The following is a 24,623-nucleotide window of genomic DNA, read 5'->3' as shown; positions in this document are numbered from 1 at the left end:
CAGATTAAAATTAATACTGATGTTTATATATGGCATAAAAAAAGCAAACAACACTATCAGACAGAAAACCGATCTTGTCTTTAGTTATCAAAATTATTGCCGCTAGGTATCACCACACCGTAGAATAATTTAATCTTTACATAGACAGAAGTGCACTTTTAAAAGCAGAAACCTCTGGTGTTGAGATGCAATTCCAGTGTTTACTTGATGGCAACTCATGTGTGAGCATAAGATCACTGAAATTTTTTTTTATGTCTGTGTTTTCACTTCTTTGTACCGGTCCGCACCTGTAGTTTTAAGTTTCAATTCCCTCCAGCTGAGATGTGTCAAGCTGCTACTGACAACACCACATTTCAGAACAAAATAACAAATACAGGCTTTTATTGTGAAGAACTAGTCAAAAAAAGCATGTTTATCATTGATTTGACTTACAGTAGCTTTAGCACCAGTATTGGTGAGTGTACAGAGCTATAGAGTTTACAGCTGCTTCCTTCCTCCACTTGCAGCAATATGAGGAAAAATGACCCCACAGCTTGCTTATTTAAATCATAGTCATAATGATCAGAATAATCCATATTAAACTCAAATTTTCTGTATAAATCACAATTAATCACATCCTTCTTATCCCAATTAAAAAAAATCTACTACTTTGCATTAAAAACTTTTTTTGTGTCATTTAGGATTTTTCTGCTGTCTTGAACTAAGGGTAACTGACTTCCTGTCTGGAAACAGATCTGCTTTTAGAGATAGAACAAAGATTCTAGCACAAACTTGATATGGACTGGAAAAAAAAGAGATATGGCAAGTATCTGATAACACAAGATGCAGAAGACTTTTGACTTACCCACTAAACTGACTGTGAGTATTTACTCTCAATTAAAATGGTGGACAATAAATCATGGTATCATGTTATCACAGACGTCAAACTTGGAGAGGAGAGAACACACATTTTGTGTGTTTAGTTTGCTGAACGTCAATTACAACCACGAGAGTGAGATGTTTGGTGTTACCTGGCTGCTAATAATGCTCGGGAAAACATGCAGGTGATTGGACTCGGACTGAGCTGTTGTCTGTGACATACGGTACGCTGACGGCAGCACTGGTTATGCCCCGTGTGTGCACTACAAACACAGTGCAGTTGAAATCAGTTGAATGGTTTTACTGAATTTTTACCTTCATTAAAAAATACATGAGAAAAAATTGTACTATTCTGTGAATTTCTATTGAGTAACATAATAACCTTTATTTCAGTGTAACTGAAACTAACTAACTTATAACTTTATTATAAATGCATTTAGATAACATATACCTGGCTCAAAGTAATTAAAATGAATGCGTTTTTTTCTCTCTCTTAATCACTCTCTTTCCCTTCACAAGCCCCTTGTCTGTCTTCTCCTGTTTCCTGTCATTGTGTGTCACCTCCTTCCTCTCCTCAGTCCCTTTCATGCTTCTGTCTCCACCTTCTCATCTTTCCCCAAAGTTAGCATCTGGTCTATACAGTCCTTCCCCCCAAAAGCTCCCCCCTCCTGTCCACACAGCAGCCTTTATCAGGTATCTCACTTTGACAAACACTCATGTTTCTGACTGGTTATCAGATCAAACCTTTTCACCCTTAGTTTGGGGCTTAGAGTCTGCTTACTCTTTTCCAACAGTACTGGAGTGCTTGACCATACAAACAGAACAACCACAGATATTCTGTTAAATAAAAACACTGAGATTATTACCATGCCTGCAGGAGGAGTGGTCACACGTTTCCTTCCTTCTGACGCCTGCAGCTAAGGACGCTGGGCGTTCGGTGGGGGTTCAGAAGCAAGGTTATCGGTCAGGAAGTTGCTGTCAAGCCGTTTTCGCTCCTCATGTGCTCCTCTGTCACTCTGGCCACCGCTGAATGAGAGGTTGTACTTCTAATAGATGGAGAAAGAGAGAAAGGGAGAGAAGAGGAAAGGTTAATCAGTGTCTCTGTGACTACTAAATGCCAACTTTGAATTAAAGAAAAAGAAAGAAATATTGATTCAGTAATTTAATTAAGTTATCTAACAAAATACTTCAAAATGAGATTTTTTGAGGAAAGACATTTTAGCCCAGTTCAGACGAAAGACACAATGAGACAGACTAAAACTATTAGCTGTTTTTGGCAGGCCACGCTTACAGTCACTCAATTTAAAGTGATTGGTGACATTCTCGCATAAAACAAATAATTTACATAAAGAATGAATACAGAATATAGAATAAAGTCACCTTGATTAACCTCTAACTTAGAGACTCAGACTATTGCCATGGGGGCTACTGGAAATCAAAAAACAATCGGTAGGCATGAGGCCCATGTTTTCATGTAGCATAAATGTGAATAAGGGTGCAAGAAATTTATCGCTACATTCACCTTATCAGCACCATTGAAGGGTGAATTTCACGACACATTTAAACACAAAAAATGTTTTGCTAATTCAATCTAGTTTTAAAAAAGATATCTGCTGAGTATATCTAATTTTTCTCTGACACATTCAGCTCCCACAGTTAAATCAGCTACTGCTGCTACAATTAGCAACTACTGCTAAATTAAGTTACTAGAGCTGAATTTAGCTACTACTGCTAGACTTAGCTAATTTAGTGACTAGTGCTATTAGCTACTACTGCCTCAAATAGCAACTACAGTTAAATTAAGTTAAAGCACTACAGCTGAATTTAGCCAATTAAGTTACTTCTGCTAAATTAGCTTCTAATGCTGTGATTGGCTTCAACTGTTACATTTAGCTAATTTAGCAACTACTGCTAGATAAAGTTACTACAGCTGAATTTAGCTACTGCTGTTAGATTTAGTTAATATAGTGACTACTACTAAAATCAGCTACTACCTCTACAAACAGCAACTACTGTTAAATTTAGCTAATTAAGCCACTACATCTAAAATGAGCAAGTACAGCTAAATTAATTAAAATCACTTTTTGTTTAACCCATGAAGGGTGTAAGAGCCATTTTGGCACTTTTTAGCTTTTTAGTTTTCTTTTTCTGTTATTTTGACTCTGTTAATGCAATCAACATAAACATGGGAGGATACCTTTTTTAAAATAGAATTTTGAAATTTTATTATTAAAATCTGCAAGAATCAATCAATATTGGATATTTATGATCAGGCCTGCTCTTAATAAAAAAAAAATAATGCAAGAAAAGTTTTTTAAAAAATTGAATGTATATTAATGTTTTGTTATTTATGAAATCTGCCATTTTTGGTCACAATTACCTTGAGTGTAAAATGCAATTTAGACCATCTGATGGTTAAGGAGTTGGGATACAACCTTAGGCTACATTCACACTGCAGACCTTAATGCTCAATTCTGATCTTTTCTCAGATCTAATTTTTTTTGTTTGCCTGTTCACACTGCAGTCAACTTCCAAAAGATCAGATACGTATCTGATTTAGAACCACATTTGAAAGTGGCCTGATTCTGACTCGAAAAGGTCAGATTCAATGTGACTTGCGCTGTTCACGCTGTCAGAGGAAAAATCAGACACAAGTCACATGTGAGCAAAAAAATCTGATTCAGGTCACTTTTAACTGCAGTGTGAACGTAGCCCTATACACTTCACAGAAGATGTGGCGCCCAGTCAGAGCTTTAAAATGCATCTCTTTAGTTTGTGGATGTTCTGAGATTCTCAATTCACCAGCTAGTCCCTCGTTTAATGTGAGTTATGGTTATATCAATGATTCATCTGCTCAACTCTTCAGTTCAGTAAATCTAAACATCCGTATTAAGAATTAACATTGAATCAGTATTCAAAGAATGACATCCCTAATGTATTCACACAGTGAACAGCGTGTTTAAACCTCAGCTATCAAAAACATATTTGACCTTGTCTAGGTATCAGTACCAAAAACAGAAACAGACACCAAAACTCATTTAAGAAAATATAACTTTCTGAGAAACTTGTTTTTCTATTCAGTTCCAGCCACAATCAGTATCTACCTACAGTAGACCCAGCAGGAATAAGATGGAATTTCCATTCTCTTTTCACATTCATTTACTTGCTATGTTCTACCAGCTGTCTGTGACTTGCAGAGCTGGCCTACTTCAAGCTGCGACGACTCGGTTCAGACAGCCGCAACCATCGCTTGCAACGCTCTAAAACAGCCTCTTCACATCCTGAATCTTTGGTCTGAACTGGGCTTAACCAGCACCAACTCCATCCAACCAGGCAGGACCCAAATCCACCCACATCTTCATTTCTGCCAGTAACCTTCAATCCTCTCTTTGTCTTACTCACTATTATCCCAGCAGCCACATTAAGATGCGTTTTTGACACTGGAGGCTCGTCCCTGTCCTCCAGTAAAAGATCTGACATGTTTGGAGGAAGATGTGTGACCACAGCACTCACACAAGTAAGTATGCATACAGGATTTCATTCATTTTTCATGAGCTGGCAGGGATCTGAAGAAGGGGGGGTGTAACACAAACATACACTTGTTCTCATACACTGGGTTACACACTTAGACTCACACACCCACCTCCATTCACACACCATGCAAACTAGCAGACAGACTACATATACAAGGATTTAAAGAGCATAAATGTGCACTGGCGGACCCAAGTTGAAGACTTCCATAACTTTTTTGATATACTTAAATAATCTAAACACAATGACTCTAAATGGGTAGGCCTTGAGTGTTTGTCTCAGCCATTATAATGTAAACAGTGGCATTTCCACCCTCTTTATACAGGCTGCAGCAACAATACTGCATGAAATCATTCTAATGGGACTTCTCCTTGACTCTGAAACACTGTGTTTTCCTATAAAGCACTTCTGATTCACCCTATGATGAATACAAGAGAGGGCGCCAGGAAACAAATTGAGAGCACAAAACTCAGCACAGGATTTAAAATTACAGTGTTTTAGTGCTTGGCGAGGGCCGGATCATTGAGCTCAGGAGAGCTCCCTCAAATACAAAAGTGAGACGATAATGGTTCTAACCTTATCTCTTCATGGTTTTTATTCTTTCTGGTGAAGACAAAGCAAAAGTGACAGAGGAGGAATACAGAATCAAGATGTTAAGACTCAATAAAATGTCAGAAGACATGGAATCAGATCAGTAAAAACATCAAACGCAAGTGAAGCCTTTCACCTGAGTTAAAGCTCCTGTGAGGAGATTTTGGCTGGTTATGAAAGAGACTGGCATTAATACTGATGACCTACAAATGCAAACGAGACCACCTGCAAAACACTGATTGGTTTTATAGTGCAACTTGTTAACACTTGTAACCACTGCAGCATAATGGGGTCATACAAATTGAGTTGCAGCATGCTTAAGCTTTTGTTTTTGTTTTATTGATTCATTTTGAGGATTTTCACCTGAAGTGGGAAGGACAGTGGCTACTGTAAGGAATCAGGGCAAGACAAAGAGGGGAATGACTTATAGGAAATGAGCCACAGGTGGAAAACATTTCATTTTCAGATATTTAAAATAATTTCTGACTTGTCAGTGGCTTTTAAATACAAACAAGGATTTATTTTTAACAAGAAGTTAGGTGAACAAATTTGTTAAGATTTGAGATTTTTGCATGTTGTGCGTTGAAAGAGTTGCAGACACTTTGTATTTATCTGTCAAATGTATTTAAAAAAAACTAAAATTTAAGAGATAATGCTCTTTAACTGTTCAAACTTGTCATGGTTTCTTTAAATTGATTTTTTTTTGCTCTTGGTCTTGTATTGGTCTCAACCCTCAAAAGTCTTGGTCTTTCTTAGTCTCAGGCAAGTCTTGTATGGAGCTATTACTGTTGCAAAAGTATTTGCAAATGCGTACAAAGATCTGTTTAGTCATCAGCCAGCTATCTATAACTATCTTGCAAAGCTTCCATTTGACACTATTTAGCCAGGTATGAGAACAGACCTGTGTCATCTGAGGAGAAGAAGGCCGTAGCATCAGGTGGGCTAAGACAGTATTTAATCAAATCTTGTCAGAATATCTTCACTGAAAGAGGAGCATAGAGCCTCACTCAAAGACTTTCTTGCTAACTCTAACTGCTCAATCATTTTCAGTAACCTCAAACACGACTGCATGCCTGTGCAGAACAGGCACAACCAAACACCCAAGCACTAAATCACACAACCTAAAGTGCCTTGCAGGAGCTTTAAAGGTGAGAAACTACTAGTGTCTTCTACCTCAGATTATCCTGGCACTCTGTAAAATAAACCATACAGCTAATGTTGCTATGAAAACACTGCAGGCCAGTTTTATCAGCGCAGAGCAAGCAGAGGTGAAGAGATACACAACATTTCTATTCACAACATGAAATGTCAACACTGACAGTACACAGACGCATCTGGTCACAGTCAGACCACAGCAATGACATTTATAGAGCAGTGCAGGTTTGCATGTGCACACCAGTTTGGAGCTGGCTGCTGAAGAAGACGTTCAGTGCAGAGGGTTTACCCTCTTTATTGAGGATACTGCATGAAGAATTAGCTTTTCTGTCTATGAAAGGTCAGAAAATAACAAAAACTCCCTTTTAGTTTCCAAAACGTTACGCTTTTTTCTGATAATATTTCATTAGACTGAGAATATCACTTCACAGGAGCTGAAAAAAATCAACTCTTTCATTCTTTTTGCTGCAACAATGACCAAAAAAAAACAAAACAATAATTTTTGGAATTATGAATTAGTTACAGGAATCCTTTTAGCTCATGAAAGAGCATTGAAAATAAAAACAGGGCTCATCACTGTATTATTGGTCCATTATCAACACATATTTCTTCTGTTTTTTACACTCAACCCGATGCAAAAACGTCCTGTTAAATGGTTATGTATCCCATCATTTTGAGACTACGTCTCTATCTGGACACTGTCAGGGGAAAGTTAAGATAAACACAGGAGATGGTGTCTCTCTCAGAGCAGACCAGCCTCAGTGAACGCTTGGTGGGATCCAGAGAGAACAAGATCAACCGGTGAGGAGAGGAGAGCGAGCGGTTAGAGAGAAATAGGGTAGAATTGAAAATGAGCATGAACACAAGGAAGTAGGACGAGGACAGCGGGCAAATGAGGCAAAGAGAGAAACTATAAAGGAGAGTACGGAGCAGCGCAGGGGGGCAGAGGGGAACCGGATAAACAGCGAGCACAGATATTGAGCCGGCCCCCTCGGGCAAACAAACTCGACCAGAGGCTGCTCCTCATTTTCTCTCCAGCTCTCCCTGGCAGCCGGCCGGCCACACCGACAATTACCTCTTCTACACACCTGGCAGCGACAGTGTGTGGTTGTGTCTCTGCTCTAGTGTTGTGCCACTTACCTTACAGCCAACACTCCTCGCTTGAGGGGAGGGGGGCTCTGCTCTATTCCAACATGGATTTGCCACTTAGGGTTGTGTGCACATGATTAAAGCTCATGCACACAAACACACACAGACACCCTGCCAGGCAGCGTAATAAATATGTGCCAGCCCCCTATTCTATTCTCATTATCAGCACAACAGAAAACAACAGCAGCAATCCCATCTATTCCCTCCACTATCACCACACTGTCTTCACATTCTTCTATCAAATAAGTTCTCATGAATGACAAAATATAATGTAATATGTAGGTTTAAATACCTATGAAAATCTACAATGGACAGTTATTTGTCTGATGGTTATTCATTGAGCTAAGAGGTCATTGTTTGAAGCATGAGTAGGTTTGTCACACATCTTAATTGTTAATAATAGTTAATAAAGTTTGATTTTTGTAAAACTGATTAAACATTTAGTCTTTTTTTAAGAGTTCAATCTCACTTATTTTTGGAGTTACTTAAATATGTCGGGATTTTAAATGGAAAGAAAGAAAAGATACCCTAAATACAGCAATGTATTTTTTTCCTCAGCACTTTTTCTAAATTTAATTGAACTTCTGAGGGGCAGATGGGAAACTGTGGGGGGCCAGATGAGGCCCCCGGGCCTCCAGTTGACAATCAGTTGTCTACATGCTTGTTTATCAAGGAAAATGCTGAGAATGAAAGTTTTCAAAACATAAAAATATCAAGTGAATAAATGTACGTTTTTACACTACTGCTTTCAAAAAAATTCAGTATTTTCCAAAAATAAAAATTTCCTTTATTTAAAATAACTGTGCATCTACAAAGTGCATTAGTTGCAATTTGTAAATTTAAAAGCCTTTCTGCAGGCACTTTTGTTAACCACGGCTATTCAATTATTTTGGAATGAATTCCTGAAAAAGGATCCCAAATGAAGGGCCAAAGAGATATCACATGGCATATGTGTAACTACTTTTATAGCTTCATTCAATCAAATGTTTGGGATTTTCTCATCTGAAACAATCTTTTCATTTAGCATCACTGCTTTGACAGTCTCTATGACTGTTTACAGCTTTTTGTTAGTCTCAAATCACACACCAATATCCATTTGTTGTAGAGTGAGCACACAGACCTTGTGAAAAAATATAAAAACACAATTTCTTGGCTCACTTTTGGAGTCAGCTTCCAGTGGCCACTTGAGGAACTGCACTTGTTGGCACTTCCAGATTAGCTCTATTTCTCAGTCCCAGAGGTTCCTGCTCTTGTGCCTTCATTCTGCTCTGTCTCCCTCCTGGGTTTGACAGCGGCCATGTTTATACATGCATGGCTGCATATTGCCTGTTTAAAATCTGACTTCCTGTTTGTTCATCAATCCTCCCGCGGCCTTCTTTCTCTTCCGTGGGTTCACTCTTACCAATTATTACATCTCTCTCCACATTCACCCTCCATCTATTTCTTTTATGCCTCCCACCAGAATCCATTCTCCATTTTTCTTATTCTCTTTCTTATTAACGCCATCCTGGCGGGTCATTAATGTGTGATTGTGTGTTTTTCTCCAGAGAAGGAGAGGAGGAAGGAGGAAAACTGCCTCATTAACGCTGGTGCTGGCTCATGCATAGATTTACTCATAGCACACACACAAATAAGAACACACACCAGCAGCTCCATTTGGTTTCTCAGTCATTGAATGTATTTCATCTGTAAGTTTATGCATAAGGGAAAACACATACACATCTGTACTGTGTCCTTCCTGTGTGAGAAGCTGGTGATTACGTTTCATTTTCCCACCAGAGATGAAAAGACTCAGACAGAGGATGAGGAGCGAAGGATGGGAAGTGATTGAAAGATGAAGGAGAGATAGCAGAGCTGGGGAATTTGCTGAGATGGCACTGAGCAGCAATTTACACCTTTCTCATCTGATAAGCATCAAATAAGATGAGCAGCGGATGAGATGGAGCGAGAGGAGACAGAGGATTGACGAATGCCAGAGAGGGTTGGCTAATTAGTGAGAGAGGAGCTGATTTTTCACAATGTATTCCCTCTTAGGAGTTTTGGGGATCTGCATAATATTATATTCATCATTTTTAATCATCCAGCTTTTGAAGTCTGGAAAATTTTGTGAACATATTTTTCATGTTTGTTGCACAGTTGGATTTTAAAGTTTAATCAGTCACCCACGATGGCAGCTGGATGCCAAGGAATTCATGACTGTCACTATATCATCACTGAAAAGACTTCAGATTAATGCCTGGTTACTTGACAGAGCAGACGAACAACAAAAGGATGATAGAAATGTCTACAAATTTTAACTATTCATCAGGTTTAGCAGTTACAGAATTTGTATCTTTTTTTTGTACTTTGAGGAATTTAAGAGAACCCTGAAACTAATGATCAAACAAAAGTTTTTCAAAACACCCCCGTCTCCGTCTCCGTGTAAACAGGGAAAATGATAATTTCTGAAAACGCACATGCGCACTACGGCTGCAGTCAGTTGTCAAGCAAGGTTCACAGCACTCTGAACTGAGCCGTCGGATGTAGTTACCTCCGACTGAGGTTGTCACAGGTAGCTGGATTTAGAAAAGGGGACACATTATTCTTGTTGGAGGGCTATCAAGGACACTTTCTTTAGATAAAGTCGTGCTATTAATTTTGGAAATGATCACATCTACCTTTTTTATCGATCATCATGCTAATCACTGTCATCACCATCGTAGCGTGGCAGAGAAGTTCCACGGCTCATATTAACACAAAAAATGTTTTGCAAGATCAGTCTTGTTATAACGTAGATATCAGCTGAGAACAGCTGATTTTCCACAGACAAATTCAACTCCTACAGCTTTTAATTTCTCATGGATTTTCTCAGAAAGTGCGACGCTGCTCATGAGTGAAGCTGAAGCCTTTTCAGAATATTTCTATTCCCCCTTTTTCAAATATATTTGTTTCTTGGAAATGATTTAGACTTTCTCTTTTTTCTTAAGGTTTTAACACGGAAACTTCAGCCCATAGACACTCCTGTCTCCTCCTCCATCAGCTAGGGTAGGACAGGATTGAAGCTTCCGTGTTAAGGTGAAAAAGATAGCTGTAATCACTTCAAGAAGCAGATAAAATTGTAAAAGCGGAGAAAGAAATATCGTTCTGAAAAAGCTATCCTTTCCCTGCAGTGCTACAGGAAGTGCTGCACTTTCTGAGAAAATCCAGGAGAAATTAAAGGCTGTAGGAGAAAAATGAGTCCGTGGAAAATCAAACAGTCTCAAAGGATATCTTCCATATAACAAGACTGGTCTAGCAAAGCATTTTTGTGTAAATACGTGCTGTGAAATTTCTCTGCCGCACTACAATGGTGATGAGGAGGACGATTTATTGATGAGTTACTCTCATGCACCTGTGTTTGATAAAAATGTCACACGTTATCAAAAACACATGAAAAATGGTAAACGTGCAGGACTGTCCTTGTTGTAGAGACAGTTTAACTGTGCAGTAAATCACCTTACTACAGAGTTTTTGTGTTCCTGTGTTCCTGTGTAGATAGAGATAGTTTTCCAAATGTTGCCGTGGAAACATGGAAAGTTCTGGAAACAGAAATGGAAAACGAAGCAAAACGTTGACATGTAAACATGGCCTTAGAAGCACATTTTTATAACAATTAAAAATGTAAAACAAAGGGATTCAGTCTCTGAAGATCATTTCTTTAGTTGTAAAAAACTATACATACGTTATCAATTAATTTGCTTTGTTGGGTTGACTAGCAGGTAGTTGCCTGTAGCTGTTGAAGATACAAGCAATCAAAACAAAAACAAAGAAGATGTTTGATTTCTATATCAACCTTTATTGTAACCTTGAAATCAGACTCCCTCTCCATCATCAGGCATATCCATCTTGAAAACCTCCAATCCACACTGTTTGTGCAGCAACGAACAGTTCGAGCCAATTAGCGTCATTTGAGGAGAACAAGGCGGTAGCTATGGGCGGGGCTTAGTTGTACTGAAAGCCATTTGCAATGTCTGCAACTTCTGCAGTGATTAGTTTGGATTTAACTACAGTAAAGCAGCGGTTTTATCAGAACTGTACCATGTTTCTATACAAAACAAAGATTAAAAGCTTATCCTGATGGAAAAAATGTTTTTGCTCTTCTGATGAGTTGCTTTGGCATGTTTTTGTGATAGTCATGGCAGGAAGGGGTCAGTTGTTGTGTGAGTGGTTATATACAATGGTTGCTAGTGGAGTGATTAGTTCAGACGTAGCCACAGTGGTAGTTTTGGTAGAACTGGACAACAATTCTTTATTAAAACAAGGGCAAAGAGCCATGCTGAAAGCTTTTCAGGACAGAAAAGTTGTTTTTGCTCTTCTCCTGGCCTGCTTTGGCATGAGTTAATGACTGTTATGGGGTTTAGCGGTTAATCCAATGGCTGCTGCCACGGTTGCTACTAGCTAAGAGTAAAGTAGACACATACAAAAAAATTTGTCTTGTCAGAGAAGATGTTTTGTATGTGTCCCAACTGTCTTTGGCATCAATTTTATTCACCAAGGAGCTCTGCCATGAACAACTGCAGCAGTAGTCTGTCAGCTCAGGAGAAGCGCATGGGTACAGCCTCATTTTGTCTTGTTGCTCTGAGCCACCCATCACGAATGTGACGGACAGAACAATCCTCCAATCAACTTCTATCGGAGCTTTCCACAATGAATGTAAAATATAATGATAGATATTATTAGATGGTAGATATTTGTTTCATCCTAAGTGTTTAAGTCTACCCAGGGACAAGATAGACCATCCAAGACATGCTTCCAGCAATCACTCATACTGCCAAACTGGTTACAAAGTGGCTTAAGGATAACAAAGTCAATGTTTTGGAGTGGCCATCACAAAGCCCTGATCTCAATCCCATTGAAAATTTATGGGCAGAGCTGAAAAGGCATGTGCGAGCAAGGCGGCCTACAAACTTGGCTCAGTTACACCAGTTCTGCCAGGAGGAATGGGCCAAAATTCCTGCAAACTATTGTGAGAAGCTTGTAGAAGCATATCCAAAACGTTTGACTCAAGTCATACAGTTTAAAGGCAATGCTACCAAATACTAATGAAATGTATGTAAACTTCTGACCTTCAAGAAAATAATAAAAAAATTGGTTAAAAAATGATCTCTCTCATTATTCTGGCATTTAGCAAATAGAAATAATTTTGGTAATCCTAACTGACCAAAAACAGGAAAAGTTTAATCTGATTTAATGTTAGATGATGAGAAAAAAAAAGTTTATGTGCCTTTTTATATAGTGTATGTAAACTTCTGGTTTCAACTGTATATCTGATTTGTTAGTTCTAAGGGAGCTTTCAGGGTCAGCATAGATTATATATTTTGAGGTCCATGCATTAGCTTCAGCTCCTGCCATAGTCTTACTTTTCTACATAGCAACAATACAAACGTCTCTTTACACTCCAGTAAAGCAGACCATGCATGAAGCTAATCTTGGGGCAGGAGTAAACATAGGTGATTTTGCTGGCAGTCATATCTGTGTGTATTTTGTAGTTATTTTGAACCCTGACTGTTGATTTTTCCCACACACCTTAATATAGGTATGGTATTTTGGGTTATGAATGCTTTCCTTCCCTCTGCAATATCTGACCAATCTTATTTAGACAAACATGTATAACCCACCCAAAAATTTATTTGAGTGTGAGCAGCCTCTGTGTAATATCATCACTACAAACCTATGTGGCTGGCTCCTGGGTTATCAGTGCCTAATGTTTGCATCTGGGAAAACATCTGCAAAAGTGTGGTAATGACTTGGGCAAACAGGCGCACACACATACACACAAATAACGAAACTCATAGCACCAGGTGGTGCATAATAAACAGAATGGATGCAGAATCACACTCCTGTATACCTCTTCCTAACCGTCTCTGTTGTGGAGAAGCATGCAGTGTGTAAACAGGTGCCGGCTAACTGTTTGCTCAGATAGATCTCTGCTGGAGGGAGACAGCAGGACAGAGAGACAGTTATAGATGGTGAGACAAACAGAATGACACATAACTGAACAGAAAGAGAAAGATAGAGGAAGAAAGACAGAAAATTATTTCAGAAGAAAAAAGCTCTGACAGGTTCAGATGAGATGTGTAAGAAGAGTTTGAAAGTGTGAAAGTCGGTTTGAATTTTGATGAAAATTAAGATTCTTTCTAATGGCTTCTTTCCAATCACTCCTATCTCTACACCATACGACATCTCATTTCCTCATCATTCCATTTCCTCTCTTTCTTCTGATCCTCTTTTGTGCAGCCACCAGAGCAGTTTTAATGCTGTGCACGGTAAAGCAGACTTTAACTGACAAGATTGCAAGCCAGTTGTGGAAACAGATGAAGCAATAACTTAAGGCCAATCTGTGCTAGATAAGGTGACGTTTAAGATATCTTTTATTGCCCATTGAGCCATTGTGGGTAAAGAAACATGACTGACAGATTTAGAGATAGGTAAGTTGCTACTGATTGTAAGCAACGAGAGCAGCCGAGAGTTTAGTGACAGTTTAACTCTGTAAAAGTTTCATTTCACAAATATTATGGGTGCTGCCAATTTGCTAACATTGATAAGACACACTTTCTGAAGTCTTTTAGCCCTTGTTACAGTTATTCTACGTTGTATTACTCTGCTCTTCCACTGAGCTATAACCTGAGATAAAGCAGTGTAAAGTGGTAAAAATGCTTAATACTTTTCCATCCCTTGTGCTTTTAAAATGATACAATCCTTTATTTGATTGATAGTATTGATATGATGTTTTACTCTTCTCTCAAGAGGCTTCAGCAAGAATTCACTTTACCAACCATCTCCACGTCTCTCCAAGCACCTTCAGAACCATACCCCTATGTATTTTAAAAAGCAGCTTTATTGAAAAATTGTCCCAGCAACAAAATAGTCCAATTTTTGTAAAAGATTTGGCCTTGGTGGGTGACGCAAAGGTGTCATGAAGGCTCATAAATGACCCTTTTTTGCTACCAATATTAAACAAGACTAGTTAAAAACCTAGTATGTGGCTGACCGCAACTATCTGGGATGCTTGTCGAAATGCCTGACTAAAATGTGTGTTCTGGCAGTGATTTTGTCATGATTGTTAGTAGTTCACGCGCCCAGAGGGTGTCGGTGAGACTAGTGACATCACCTCCTCCTGCTGGGCAGCTGTCCCAGTCTTCAACTTTTCAATGCTCCATTTCTCCATGGCGCCTCCTCTGATTGGTGCCCTGTTAGTGGCCATTATTAGCTGGACCAGTATGGATTGTGATTTTGTACACCTGATTACGGCGATAACACCGGGATCTGAGGTGTTTTAGGTTTTTTTGACAATTGCGTTTTTTATCCAAATAGTGGTGGCCATGACACCTGTGGAGACCGTCATTACCTGCCCGTGGATCTCCTGTGTTTTCCTCGGGGCATACTGTTTCCCTGTAACGACCACTCTCAGTTGTTCTGACCACAGTGGGTGTGTTTCACCCTAATACCAGCTTTGCTTCATGCTGTCAAATACACAGGCTTTAAACATCGACGCTGCAGACTCCATGTCTGTACACGTGAATAGCCACGCTATTTATAGCCTGCGGCATCATTAGTACTTTTCTGTCCGTACTCAAAACTTATCAGCCCCACACTGCTGTGTTATGCTCTGACAGCATAGGTTTGTTTGATTATGCCCTCTGATCGCTGTTTTTGAGGACAATTGCGGAGTTTGAATGCTTTAAAGTGAGGCTATGTTAGCCTAGCAGCGGCAGTCCGCTAGCTTCAACCATTACATTACTGAACATTTCCTCATCATTCGCCGCTATATAGCCATAACTCCCCAGTTCATTGGTTTAGTTAGCTGGATGTGGGTGTTATCTTTGAAATGAGCTGTTCTTAGCGCTCTGATATGTCTTAGATTCTTTATTAGATGAGATTGTGTGGACTCCCCATTAACCCTTTGTAGTAGCCACATGCTAACTCGTCATCAGCGTGTGCTCCTAACAGCAGTCGAGGTCGTAGAAAGCTATGTCGAATCAGACCGGGAGTAGAGAGAGAACATTTTTTTCTGTCACAGAAAGCTTTCGGTGTTGCTCTCGGCGCTTGTTTGGATTCAAACACGTTGTTTGGTTCAGACAAGCTCCGCTGCGGCTCAGTCCCCGCTAATGACAGGCCTGCTAGTTGTTAGCTGGGACACAACAACTCATTAGCTGTATATAAAAACTAACCCGTACCCCGTAACTATCACATTGTCATGCCAAAGCGGGGGGCAGAAGAGCAGCATCTTCATTTTCTTTTGCAGAAAGCTTTCCATGTTGCTGTCAGCACTAGCTGTGATGGAGAAACGTGTTGTTGTGGCTAAGGCTAATGTTCGGCTAGTCTGCAAGCATTCACACAACAAGTTCCCTTTTCCCCCTCAACTATCACATAATCATGCCAAAGCAGCTCAGCAGAGGAGTAAAAACACCTTTCTCAACATGAAAAGCTTATAGGGTTGTTTTATTCTTTGTCATACATAAATGTGGCCCAGTTCTGGTGAAACAGAAGCTACAGCTATATCTGAGTATTTAGAGCAGTGGAGGCAGCCATTACAGGGCTTTCAGCAAAGCATCACTCACTCAGTTACTTACCAACAGACAGACAGACAGACTCAGACACAGACATTGCCATATGTAGGGCTGCCCTCAGCGGTCAGCCAAAAAGAATTACAATGTGAAAGGGCTGAGCTTAAAATGTAGCATAAAAACTGATGCAGCTTCCATCTCCTGTTAGATAACAGCATTGTTTTATTTGGATTAATTGAAGTATTTTCCTTGCAGATAAGATATGAGTAGCAGAAAAGGGTGTTCTAAAGTGGTCAGAATACCAGCAGCTAGAAAGAGTGCAACCTTAGTCTTCAGTAAGGGAGATGAACTTGAAAACAAACTAAGGAAGTCAGACACTTAGAGGGGAAACCTACACCTCTCCTTATTTCCTCCTTCGAGTGCCAGAAGCAACAGCTGGAGACTTTTACCCTCCTGTTCTTGTGCAGTTTGGTGTCAATGTGAAGAGCATTTATCCAGTTTTAAAGAAGATCTCAGGGTCGGCTCAGTGGCACTCATGTGGAGGCTGAAATCAACAAGCCCTGCGGCCAAAAAAAAAAAGTCTTTTTTCATTGTTGACAGACATGCCAAGACTATTTGTTTGCAATAAAGTGTAAGGTTGATTTACTGGCTCACATAGGAAAGGAGACCAGCTCTGCACCTGTGAAAATCATCAGCCAGTTAGCAGCAACGACAACTCTGTAGCAGTGATGGCTCCTGCCTAAAGCTCCATACATAACAGAGGGGCTCCAGAGATACTAGAACCTATACTGTTACTCCACACCACTCATGCAATGTGTGTGTATCCAAAGAACAGGTGCCCATTTAGGTCAATGAAAACAAACAAATCCCCATAGGTAGCATCAGGTGGTGCACGACTTGTTAGAGAGTGCTTAAGTCCTCTGAAGCTGCGGATGCACGTTAGGCAAGCATATTTATTATGAATGAGAAACAACAATGAGCCAAACCCATCGGGGCTCAGTTTAAGAATGCCAGGCACTGAAAAGGCAATTTGAGCTCTGCCTTGTTGCAGGAAACAGGTGGAAAACCCTCCTTGAATCTCTCATGAAGTCTTTGTAAAGTGACCAAAATATATTTTAGGTTATATGACGGAGGGCTATGCCAAACAGGCGACTCTAGCAGAGACCAGGTAATAGCTGCTGCTTTAAAAGACCACAGACATCTTCTTTTAGTCACCCAGGACAAAAGACAAGCAAATTATCAGTTAAAACACATTTTCTGCTGGTGAAGATGTTAGTTCACGCTGTGCCTGGTTTAACTAACACCAAGACAGCCACTCCAGTGATTAGCCTGCACCCTGACATTATGGTGCACTGAGGTCTATGAGCTTGGCTGCCTGGTCATGACAAAACATGACCTCAATAGGCAGGCCCTGTTGTTTCCTATCGTTGAAGCCAGTTGGTGAATTAGTTCAGATTCAGACTAGAGCTGTTTGTTTTTCCTGGATAGTCCAGATCCTTTGGAACGGTGTAAAGCTCATTCAAACCTTGGTGTGGACCAAACAGGTGAACTCTGGTCCACTTAAAAATGGGGGTCTGGGTTAGCTTCCAAACAAACCCTGGTGTGGGTCATTTGCAGTGTGAAAGCAAAGTGGACCAACCTGTGAACAAAGACAGAAAGTGTAAAGCATAAAGTATAATGATTTACAGACAAAGTCTTTTGCTCTCATTTGTCTCATGCAAAGAACAACAACTTTATTGCTGAGGCATCTGAGGGGAATAGTTTATGTAGGGCTCACATGCCCTCCTCAGTCCTACATTTTGCCCCACCCTAAAAAAACCTAGCACTGAAAGTGATGAAAAACAGTCTCAATCCAAATTTCAGACATAGCTCTAAGTCTTTCACATTGTTACAGCAACTTTACTCCAACATATCTACTGAGTTTGGAGATCAGTTTCAGATTTTGCTTTACAAGACTTTAATGAGGAGCTGTCTTTTATGAAGCAAACAAAAAACAGTTAGCACATAAAGCTACTGATTAGGTTGCAAGGAAAAGATAAAGAATAGGGATGGTTCTTTCTCAACTTACTATCTCTAAACTTAGACTTGCACTTGCAAAGCTCACAGAAAATAGCTGAAATGCCACAACAAAGACACAAAAACATTAGAAAACATGCTAAATTCTTAAACAATTGTCCCACATAGAGAAATGATAAGGAGGAAGTGAAATGCTTAAGATTTTCTGCATTATGTCTCATTAATGCAGCACGGTGCAGCAGGCTCAACATGCTGAAAGAACAGTAGAACAAAGGACCTCAGTGACAGGATGTCAGGTATATACCTTGTTTTTCTACAGTCTTTTTTGTAACATCTCATCTTCTTTTCTTTCTTTCAAAGTTGCCCCTCTCTGTAAAAGATTTGTAGCTTATTTACCTTTTAATATTCTCTCTGACCATTCCTCCACAAACCTGCTAATGCTGAACATCTGGCACAGAGAGTTATTCATTCACTGTAGGCCGACATGCTCTGAGAACACTGTTGGGATGGCACTTTAAAATAATTCACAATAATCTCCAATTATGGCTCTTGATTCAAGTCCTCTTTACTAGAGGGAGCCCTGCTGGTTTTTATTCAAGCTTTTTAATTAGGAACACATTCACAGCATGTGGGCTGAAGTGAACACAATTTAAATCCTCCCATACATAAACAATACAGTTCCATCAAATGCTGCAAGTCTAAACTTGACATTTTCAACATTTGTTTTAAAGGGCTTATTCATTGATATTTTCAGGAAAAAAGGGTGGAAAAATCAATTTTCAGGAACAGTATTCCTAAAGGTAAATGTCAAACATATATGGATAGATCTTCTTCATGAATAAAACACTGACGCACATGTACAAAAGCAATTTAATCTACCAACAACCACTGATTTCCCTGCTGATCTGATCTTACCCACCTGGTCTGTTCTAATTTATTCTTCTGCTTTACCAGCCTGCAAATAATCATTTTTCAATTTTATATAATATGGTTTTGGCTATCGTATTCAGTTTTGTTTGTTTGGCTGGTTTATTATCTTGGATTGTTGAAATTATGATACAGGCCCCTAAGGTTTCATTCCCTTAACAGAAAAAATGGGACAAAATAGGAAAACAAAAAGCTCTGGCTAAATATCTGTGGCATTTGTTTTTATATTTTATTCACTCAACCTTTTCAGTCCTCTTCAGTCCACCTGACAATTACAAAAGAAGAGATGAAAATGTTTTCAAAATTAGTTTTCTTAACAAAATAAATTCTTCTAAAGAAAGGCTGGAGTGATGACTAAGACCACATTTACACAATAAAGAGCCAATGAAAACAGAGTTGTGTATCATTAAAAAAACAAAAAAAAGTTTAGGACAAAATCGTGAAAAAAACACAACAGCAGCCATGCATATAGATTTGCAAAAACGACCAAAACTACCACAGCAGTCATGGTAGGACGGTAGCTTTGCTTAATGACTACTGCCCTGCTGCCACAGTATTCTATACCCTGATGTAAACAACGGAACTGATAGCACTGATAGCATCTTGAAGGAGCCGCACAGTTTAGCACTATTTTAATCAAGAAAACAGAGATAAAGTTATCCAAAGGCAGTGTCAGATTATGCCTGCATACAACTGAAGCAGTGAATGATTATATTCAGCACAGGAAAGTGGATGTTAACCTGAAAAGAGTACTGAGGGCTGGTGGTGCTAGCACTGCTAACTTTAGCCATAATCTGTAAACCCACTTTGCACCATAACCCACCAGACTATAGCCTGTGACTATCATTCTTTTCATCCATGTGAGTAAATAGGACAGCTAGCTTGCTAATGAGCTTATCTACTGTTACAAAAACTCATTTTTTCAAACTGTAGATCTCAAAACATCTAACATCTACAGAGAGACTCAGTGGCATTTGTCTGTGGCAGGGTCCATGCCTTAATGTCAGCTTGCTAGTGTTAGCTGTGGTGCACACATCTCAGTCCACTCTGCTAATGGAACAGCTGTTCCCAATGAAGAGAGAGTAATCACAAGCAATTAAGCATCAGAAGAAAATCCAATGCACCTAGTCTTCAAAGAAGGCTACTGGTGTTCATTTAGCCATTCTAGTTCTACTCCAGAAACACTCCTGCCAGTGAAGTACAAAAAGATGCTGGTACTGCAGGCGCAGGCAACCAGGGTGGAACTCATCATCCACACAACCATCAAATACTAGGTGGGCAGACTTCTCACTCAGGCAAACATGAAGCTAGATCTACGTCAGAAAATCACAACAAGGCAAACAGGATGGAATTATTTTGTCTCAGGAGAAACTATGAGTTTCCTCCTAATAATAATGTACAGATTTGTTAACATTTTAAATCCTTCTTTAAAAATAGTACATATAAATACCTACTCAGGACAAAGATAATCTGAGAGCATGTTAAGCTCTGAATATTTGGCCATTCTGGCTCCAATGCTCCAAGAGATCCTAAACTTCAAAGCAATAATACTGACTGGAAGTGTGCAGCACCAGCAGAACTTAGAGGTCCACCATTGTTACTGTAGTCCACCTACTTGTGCATAGTTATTGACTGGAATTGAAATGTGCATAAAGTCTTTTTTTCAGGGGAACTGTGCTATTTTTAAAGGTTAGTACAGTTTTTTCAAAACTATCAGTTTCTAGCCACGGAATGCCACTGGTGTGGAAATGAACAGCAAACATGCAACCAGATGTTACTGTTTTCTGCTACAGATGTATAACTGTGGCCTAAACCTACATAACTTAGATATTTGCTTCTTTGAGAGTCTGAAATAAAAAAAAAAAAAAGCTTTTTCAGTCCATTTAGTGTATTATAGAAAACAATGAGGTGCTGCTAATACATCACACTGCAGGTTTGGTGCACTGGACAAAAAGCAGAAGCCTCCGAAACAAACTAGGATTATTTTCCATACATTACTATTGATTTGAATTAGTAGACAATCCATCAGCAGATCCAGTGTTTATGAACTACTGTAGAGACCTCTAGAAACACCACTGGTCTCACCATTTTCCATTTAGTCTCCTGTAGATAGGCTTTTGTGATCATGCGCTATGAAATTGTATGTAAATATAGGCTACAGGACTATACATTTCCTGTTAGTTCTGTCTTGACCGGGTCCAGTTGCAGGCCAGAGGAGGTCAGGGTAAAGTGTATTGATGAGATGGCAGAAAGCAGAGAAAATGCTGACAGTGCTTCTGCGAGGGAGATAGATAACATTGACAGGGGGAGTGTTACTCCCCGCGGTCGATTATTAAAATGGAGGAAAAGCTGTGTGTGTGTGCACTTCCTGCTGACAGTGGGTCAGAGTGGAGACACCCAGGGTCACAGATTAACAAGGATGGATGAATATGCACATGTATCTTTTCATCCATCTACCTCTTTAGTTTTAATTCAATAGCATCGGATCATAAAAATTATCTCTGGAAAAATTACATTACATAGATTATTATATAGAGCCAATGTTATTAATCCACCATGAGAAGGCATTTAACATCTGTGTATTAAAGGTTCACTTTTGAATGCCCTCATTTAATAGGACAGATATAACAGGAAGACACAGTCGGAAACAGGGCATTCTGTCTGCTCTGATGTTGTCAAAACTAGACGTGCATATATATTTTCAAAGTTATGTTTAGAAACATGATGTACAACAGTGTGTTAGGGTCAACCTAAAATATTAAAATAAATAAATACATTGAAAGATATTTTTTATAAAAAAGGTCAAAAATTGAATTGCATTATATTTGGATTATATTTACATTATAAAGTCTTGAATTTACAAGAAAACAAACTCAGAATTAAAGTTTAAAGGCAGAAATGTACAAGGAAAAGTCTAAAATTTACGAGTTTATAAAGTCTCATTTTTGACTTAAGAAACTCAAAAATGAACATCAGTGTAAAGTCAAACATTGAGAACAAACTGAAAACAGTGGTTGGATTTTTTACTTTATAATATATAAAAATCTGAGTTTTGGTTCAAAAATTCAAAAATGTCTGCCTTTTTCTCATAAATCAACAACTTTAAAAACCTGAGAACTTCATTTTTTTTTTCCACTCGTTTTTTCTAGTGTCCTTGATGAAAAAAAAAATCCAAATTGATGTGTACTTTTTTCCAAATGGGTCCTGGGGGGCTTTATTTTTCTTAAATATGAAGAGGGGGGGCTCTAAGAAAAAAGGTTGTGACCCACTGGTCTAGTGTGTTCCCTCAGAAGATTATCAGATGAAAATCATTTGAAACTGACCTTATGTCTGTGGTCTCCAACATTTTTCAAATTGTTTAAGATTAAAAATCTTCTAGTGTTTCACCAACCTTAAGAGAAATAATCAATGAAGAAATGTCAATCTGTCTGTATGTCAGTGAGCTCTCCACGTTTACCATTTTCAACAGGAATGAGGGATTTCAAACTGAATTCACCCAAAATTGAGCCGGCTCCCTGGGCTTCTCTGTGAAGTCAGAAATTAGTCAAGCACAACATTCAACCACTAAAACTAATTTTTCTGTTCAGGAATGCAAGTAAATAACTATCATTTGACATATTAATTAAGAAATATTACTGTGCTTTACTATTTTTTCAGTTTTTTTGTAAATCAGTAAATTTGAAAATTCATGGATAATAATAATTATTATATTTTAGCATTAAAAATATCATTTGGGTTAAAGAGCTTCTACATATTGGTGTATTAACCATTGCAGAAACATAAAAAATGATTTTGGTAATTACCAATGCTGTTAATTTAGGGCAGCTGTGGCATAAACCTTACTTTGGTAAGGATGGTCTAATAAATTTGTTAAGCACTGTATGTGAGTAAAATCAATCCAACAGATAACCTTGTGGAACTCCATGACTAATGATGGCAGACATACAGGAACTATTAACATGTTCTACCTGGCCTTTAACATTTTGTGATTCTACAGCAGCACCTTAACAAAATTCTACGATGATTATGCCTTTACAAATTACATCCACAATCATGTATTTTGGCGTCCTTGCATGTGATTGCTTATTTCTTTCGGCCTTGCAGAAGACTGAAAGGCATGGCACCCAAACACACAGCAGCAGTTTCACATACACACATATTTAAGCATGCATGCACAGCGCTGTATTGCCCTGCCAGCTTGGATGTTACACATTGCCACCATCTCCTCCCTGTTTGGCCTCTGATGACACATCAGGGCAGAACAGCTTTGCCCCACCATTCAGCCACTGTGCTCTACACAATACAGACAAGATGTAACAAGGACAAAAATATCTCACCTTAAACCGGCAATATTTAGGCACTCACTGATCTATCCTGATCCCTCCATCCATCCACTTCATACCTGAAAATGTAACTGCCACACTCTCAGTTCTGCTATGTCAATAATGTAGATCAATACACTTTTGCCAAGCCAGAACTGCAGAATGCTGCATGTGTGTTTGCTTTTCTGATTGTGAGTGTGTGTCTCTGTATGTGAGTCTGTGTGTGCACTGGTAGGTTCCTGCTGTGCTGATTTCAGCAGGAACAGATGGTACTGCCAGGGCTCTACCGCCACTCCACAGTCCGCAGGTCTGAGTGAGGGTGTGTGAATGTGAGTAACCGTGTTTTTGTCCTGATGACTTTTTCACTGCATATCTACAGCACACTTCCTGGTACTGAACCTGCCTCACATACTATCTACATACAAAGACAAGACACAATGACCCTGATTGTTGCTGAGGAAGTGATATTGTCCCGGTGGTCTTTGGCCCACTTGTGTGTGCTCCATTGACAGTTCACAGCTTAATCCTGCCTGAAAGGCTCTTCAATGGTAAGCTTGTGTTTGCTAACACACAAAGCTGTCATACTCTGCCCTTTTGTGTGTTCGTCCAAGCAGGCTTATGCATATGTAAATGCCAGTAAGCCATTATTCATGTACAGACTGGCTGTCAGATTCTGCGGAAAAATCTGGTTGTGTTGATTTTGTGGGATCCTATTGACAAAGATAAAAAAAGAGAGAAATAAGCGTGTATTCTGCAAAATGGTATGAAAATCTTACTGGCACTATTAACCCTTGGTATACTTCACTTGCCTATACATAAAATTAAAATGAAGCATTTCTATGAAATTTAAACCTATTAAATTTGCCCTGCATAAAGAAAAAAACGTTGTCCATGTTAGAGTTCTTCCCTTTCTGCAGGGCAGAAAGACTGTAATAAATCAGTGGACACTTCTTGTTTTATTGCAACACACCTGTAATAAATGTTTTCTTTATTTAAAGGCAGGGCTGGGCAATTTATCAAGTTTTAATTTCCATCACAATTCATAAAACAAGATAATTGTGATTAAAAGACACATGCTGTTGCACATGCTGTTACCCTGGTTATGTTCTAAGGTTTTGCCATATGCAAACATTTCAGTGTTTTATGATATTTGGCCATTATAAGCCATTTTGTTGCTTATTATTGTAAAATCCAGTGTATAGCCTGCACTTTGACACCATTTTTTCATCTTAAAAGTTGGCTGTGGCCCATATACCAGGACACACTTTAAAGTGCTAGAATACATAATGACATGGACCACACCGGGGGGGTCGGCACCACTTTTTAACTGCTTTAAACTCTCAACCTACCATAACTCTGCATTTCAAGCAAACTGAAAATAGTGCCAACAGTTTATGAGTGTTTTAAAAAGATATACATTTTTTTGGCTTTTATGCCTTAATTTAGAGGGGAGAACATTGGAAAAGCAGGAAACAGGGAAAACAGAGTGGGGGGAAAGACATGCAGGCAAGTAGCCACAGGCTGGACTTGAACACGGGCCACCCACGTA

General features: G+C 39.1%; 1 protein-coding gene across 9 annotated transcripts in view; it reads right to left on the bottom strand.

Moving 5' to 3' along the window:
• LOC121524929 (spermatid perinuclear RNA binding protein) overlaps nt 1–24,623 on the bottom strand; it is a 171,619-nt gene that overhangs the window by 78,243 nt on the left and 68,753 nt on the right. For 7 of the 9 annotated variants that reach the window (XM_041810520.1, XM_041810521.1, XM_041810522.1 and 4 more), the window contains one exon: nt 1,725–1,904. In XM_041810520.1, coding sequence (XP_041666454.1) covers nt 1,725–1,727 — 3 coding nt within the window. In that variant the 5' untranslated portion in view covers nt 1,728–1,904. Of the gene's footprint in view, nt 1–1,724; nt 1,905–10,758; nt 10,780–17,334; nt 17,356–24,623 lie in introns of those variants that run through there. The other 2 variants (XM_041810528.1, XM_041810527.1) reach the window with 2 other exon arrangements.

Source organism: Cheilinus undulatus, linkage group 17, assembly GCF_018320785.1.
Source record: "Cheilinus undulatus linkage group 17, ASM1832078v1, whole genome shotgun sequence".
NCBI classification, from domain to species: Eukaryota; Metazoa; Chordata; class Actinopteri; order Labriformes; family Labridae; genus Cheilinus; species Cheilinus undulatus.
This window is presented reverse-complemented; position numbering and strand designations above follow the sequence as displayed.